The sequence below is a fragment of the Neophocaena asiaeorientalis genome, unplaced genomic scaffold (assembly GCF_003031525.2).
Source record: "Neophocaena asiaeorientalis asiaeorientalis breed wild unplaced genomic scaffold, Neophocaena_asiaeorientalis_V1.1 scaffold225, whole genome shotgun sequence".
Classification (NCBI taxonomy): Eukaryota; Metazoa; Chordata; class Mammalia; order Artiodactyla; family Phocoenidae; genus Neophocaena; species Neophocaena asiaeorientalis.
Genome location: NW_020172364.1, coordinates 3,224,743 through 3,229,616, shown reverse-complemented (window position 1 = coordinate 3,229,616; position 4,874 = coordinate 3,224,743). Strand labels below are relative to the sequence as shown.

Genomic DNA, 4,874 nt, shown 5'->3' with positions numbered 1-4,874 from the left:
GAAGGAAAACAGTGGGGGGGGGGGGGAAGGAAATGAGTTGAGTCCACGTGGACACGTCCATGGAGAGGTCCAGCGGGTGATAAAAATACAGATCTAAAGATAAAGGGAAGTTAGGGCTGGAGATACATATTTGGGAATCACCAGCATATTAATGGCAGTTGAGGATGTCAGGATGATGATACCGTTTTGGGAGTAAATACAGAGGAAAGAGAAGTGGAACAGAGATAAAATACAGGGACCCTGAAGGCATGAGCAATAGTGGAGGAATCCTCAAGAGAGTCAGAGACGGAAGAATCAGAGGAGGAAGAGAAGTACAGGAGGCAGCCCTATAGTGGTGGCTAGAGGAAACCATGTTCTGGGTTGGGAGCAAACCTAGAGCTCCCAGAAGAAACGCAAGACTGAGTCACACTTCTAACACAGCCCTCATGCACCCCAAATCCCAGGGAATATTTGTTAAATGAATGAATGCCAAAATACCCCTACCCTGGGTTGCTCCAAGACCTGGAGCTTAGGACTTCATCTTATGCTTGACATGCCAGACCTAAAAATATGGAAGCCTAGGTGAGCCAGAATTTATAGAAGAGGCTCACAGAGAAAGTTGTGATTTGCTTAAATGGGAGAATAAGGTAAAAACTAAAACTTGGCACTCTGTCTGGAAGTCCCAGAAGTCACCCTGCCTAACCTTGCTCTGGGTTATCATGGTGATGGTAAAAACACAGGAGGGTGTGTGGGGCGCGGGGCAGGGTGAGAACAGCCTGTCAGTTGCCTGGGGGGGTCCTGCGCTGAGCCCAATCAGAGACCCAGATTATGGGCTTTAACCAGATAGAAATATTATGGGGACATGTGTGGGAGGTTTGAGGGCTATGAAGAAAGGGAGAGAGAAATCAGGGGACCAGCCCCATGACCTAGGAGTGGACTGGGAGAGAGGGTCCAGCCCTCTGGTCAGGGACCAGCCCTGAGGCTTAAGTGAACTTGCATAGGCACGTGTGTGTTGGGGCAGGGGGTGGGGGAGGTGTGTGTGAGAAAGAGGGAGAGAGGGAAAGAAAGAGAGTCTCTCACACATGGGCGAGAGGCTGGGTGCTCCTCAGAAGCCTAGTGACTCAACAGGTTAAAGTGTGGGTACTGGGGCTGAAATATCCTTGGGAAGCCCTGAGGGGCTGCTGAAGCAGGGCTCCTGGTCTCCTCGGAGGCTGGGCCTCCCCTCGCTGGGGGCTCACAGAAAGTCAAACAGCCCGAAATTCTTGGCTGCTCCAGGCCCAGGAAAAATTGGGGGAGGAAAAAAGAAAGAAAAGAAATGTTTCAGGCCCCGAGGTGAGATGAGCCTGCTGGTTAGTAGGGTTAGGGTCTGAAGGAACTAGCACACCGGGCAGGCATGGGGCAGCGGTGGGGCTGGGTATAGAGCACAGATGCTCCTTGGAATCCACTAGCAGCTCAGGCAACTGAGGGGGCCCGCTGGGCTTCTGCTAAGGTTGAGCGCAGGTGGAGTTAGTGTGGATGGTTACTGGAGGTGACTACAGCTCTAGGGTGCGGGGCTGAGGCAGTAGCAAGGGCAGTTAGGAGGAGGGGCAGAGGAAGCAAGTCTTTTTTTTTTTTTTTGTATCAGTATTAAGGGGAAAAACCAAGAAATCGGCACGCATGCTTGAGGGGATGGGTTAATAGAGGGATGATGCAGCTGAATGAATGGTGAAAAAGAACTGAGGGAGGGAAAGTGGGGATGAGGGGTATGCAGGCCCTCAAGGGCACCGCTGGGTCAGCTCCTGAAGTCTGTGTGGTGGTGATGGCGGGTGGTAAGGAGCAGCACCAGCAGTTCGGGTCCCAGGGACACGAAGGATCCCGGGAAGTCCTGTGCAGCGGTTAGTGGGCAGAGGAACAAGCCGGGGCTGGTGGCAGGTTAGGGGCTGCAGTGGCCATCAGGTGCACCCTGCCCTCGCTGCACCCAGCGAGCGGTTAGCGGGCCTGGATTTAGTTCCATTTATTTCCCTTTCAGGTACCAAAGTAAAAATGACGGACGGACGGAGAAAGGGACGCGGCCTGCCCGGGTCGGGGTGGGATGGAAGTGGGGAAGGGGCCCTGCTCACATCACATCCACAAAGAACTCACTGGGGTTTCCCATGGCCATGCGGAAGGACTGTCTGCTGGCGGTCAGTTCAGGGGGCACGGAGACCAGGTCGCGGCCCGGAGGGGCTCCCGGGGGCCCCATGGCCGCAGGCGGTGGGGGCATCATCAGCATGGGGGGGCCGTAGAGAGGGGGCACCCCGGGGGGGCCGTAGCTCGGGTGCGTGTGATGGCTGCGCAGGCTGCTGGCCAGCGAGTGGTGGCTGCGGTGGCTGTGCTCGCTAGCGGCAGGACCCGAGCGCTCACTGGGCGCCCGCTCCCGCGCCCCCCGCAGGCTGCTGCGGGTCGTGTGGTCCGATTCGCTGCCGCTGCCGCCCGACTTCGAGTCCCCGGTCTTCGGGTCCTTCTCCTTCCGCCGGTCGCTGCCGCTACGGTTGGAGCCACTGCTCCGGCTGCCTGCAGGGGACAGGCAGGGACGGGGTGGGGGACACTCAGAACTTGCAGAGGAAGCCTGGGGCTCGCCTGGGGCTCCCTCCACGACCCCCGCCGCCTTACCTTCACTGTGCTGACTGCTGGCGCTGCCCCCGCCATAGCTGTACCCCAGCTCGGGGAAGCCTGGGTGCGGGTTGTAGGGGTGCGGGGGCGGCGGGTACTGGTAAGGGAAAGCCATGGGCCAAGGGGCAGCCCCTGGGTGCGGCAGAGGGGCCAGCGTGTCCTGGTCGGAGGCGCCGCTGGAGCCATCATGATCGTGGAGGGAGAGGTTGGCCATGTCTGTGGAGGGGAGGGGAGGGCATCTGAGCTGGGTCTATCCCATGCCTTCGCACCCGCAGTCAGCAGAGAGATGCCCAGCCTCGGCCCGGTGGGTGCGTTTGGGAAGACAGTGACAGCAGTGGCAGTGTCCCACCAGAACGGGAGGAGGGACAGGCCAGAGATCTCTCACTCCTTCAGACCCCCTCTGTCACTCTCCAGAGGTGGTGGGGAGGGAGATCCTGCAGAGCCAGCCCCCGAGAAAACCGTCCCCAGGAAGGCCCTGAGTCACCACTTCAGATGCTCAGTGCCAAATCCCAGTTTCTCCTCCTTCCTCCGTGGGCTGGAGGAAGGGGCAAAACTCTTGCTTGGCAATCGCCCTCCCCACTCTGTTCCCTTACGGGAAGGGTAGGGTGAAGCAAGTCTTTGGCCGAAATACCAGACAGCCAATACCAGACAGCCGCCAGCTACTGCATACCTGCACTTCCTCAGGTACAGTGCAAGCACTTCATCTCACGCAAACGTTACCACCCCATGAGGAAGGTATTAAGTCACACTTTTTCCAGATGAGGAAAGTGAAGTCCAGAGAGGTTAAATGACCAGCCTGAGGTCAACCCAAACTGCAGCCAGAGCAGAAGCTAAGAGGTGCTTACTTTCTCTTTACCTTTCCAGATGAGGGTATTAGTAAGGAGGAGGGGGCAGTTTGGGGAAATTTAGGTGAAATTTTGCCCTCCTTACTCACTTAGGACTAAAAAAACACCCATTAAAAGCCAGAATGAACACAGGGCCTTTCAGAGCCTCCCCACACAGAAGGCCCTTGGCCCAGATCAATTTTCTGGTGCTTCTGGGAAGGGTGGGAGTGGGGTGGAAGGGTCCAGAAACAGAACAACTTAGATGCCTCCTCTGTGCTCTCCACCCCATTCCCAGCCAGGCCTAGTTCTTCACAGCACTTGAGTCACTGCACTAACATCACTTCTTTCATGACTCTGACTCCCCAGTAAACTGTGCACAGGCAAGGCTGCTCCCACCAATGCTGGAACCATCTGGAAGGGAGTATAAGGGGCCACTAGACCTGCCTGCCTGGGACACCCCTTGTTCACAGGTCCCTGGGGTGAACAGGTCCCTGGTTCTCTGGGACCACCCGTACCAGGTCCCAGAGCTCTGAGAGAGCTGCAATTGCCCAGGAGCCAGCTGCTGGATACAGACTGAGCCCTTTGTTGCAAGCCCTTAAGGGAGCTGAGCCAACCTTACAGGGGAGAAGAGGTCAGGAGAGGGGGCTGAGGCAGCCTATGGAATCTACCAGCCAAACCATCAGTCAAGGCCGGCAGCTAGCATGAGAGGTGGTGGCGGTGGGAAGCAGGGGCGTGCCTCGGTGACCACTTCAGCTGCCAGGCTGTCATCCCATGGGGAGTGACTGTGTGCTCCGGGGGTTACCCAGGTCCCCAGCTATTCCCTTTGAACCTGCTGTACTCCCAACTGAGGAGACCTCACCAGTGAGAAGGAAAAGACCTGTCCTGTCAGCATCTCCCTGAGCTCGGCTTCTGCTGGACTTGGTCCATGGGTAGGAGACCCAGAATGCCCCTGGGATGGAACAATGTCTCTCTGAGCAAAAGCCACAGCTATCCTGAGAAGCTTTATGTACCCATGAAGGTTTGGGGCCAGGGCTCACTTCTACTAATGATGATAATAATAGCCGTATTTGACTGAGTCTAAGAAGCCATTGATTATAAGATGCACCCCAATTTCAGAGATACTGAAATGTGAAAAAAATGTTCATCTTAGAATTAAATATATGATAAATGGACAACTTTTTTAGAGCAATTACTGTGGGCCAAGCATAGTGCTAAAAGCATTACATACATTATCTTATATCATTCTCAAAACAGACCTATAAGTTTTACTGTTATCTCCATCTTACAGATCAAGAAATCAAGGCACTGAGAGGCTGTGTCACTTACTCATGTTCACACAGTGAGGGTGGAGCTAAAATCTGAACTCAAAACTAACTCCAGGGCTTCCCTGGTGGCGCAGTGGTTGAGAGTCCGCCTGCCGGTGCAGGGGACACAGGTTCG

General features: G+C 55.7%; 1 protein-coding gene across 2 annotated transcripts in view; it reads right to left on the bottom strand.

Annotated features, from left to right (window-relative positions):
• Positions 1-21: 21 nt before the first annotated feature.
• DVL3 (dishevelled segment polarity protein 3) overlaps positions 22-4,874 on the bottom strand; it is a 16,525-nt gene continuing 11,672 nt past the window's right edge. For both annotated transcript variants that reach the window (XM_024768031.1, XM_024768038.1), the window contains 2 exons: positions 2,611-2,826; positions 22-2,511 (listed from right to left, as the gene is read on the bottom strand). In XM_024768031.1, the coding sequence (XP_024623799.1) occupies positions 2,075-2,511; positions 2,611-2,826 (653 nt within the window). In that variant the 3' untranslated portion in view covers positions 22-2,074. The remainder of the gene's footprint in view (positions 2,512-2,610; positions 2,827-4,874) is intronic.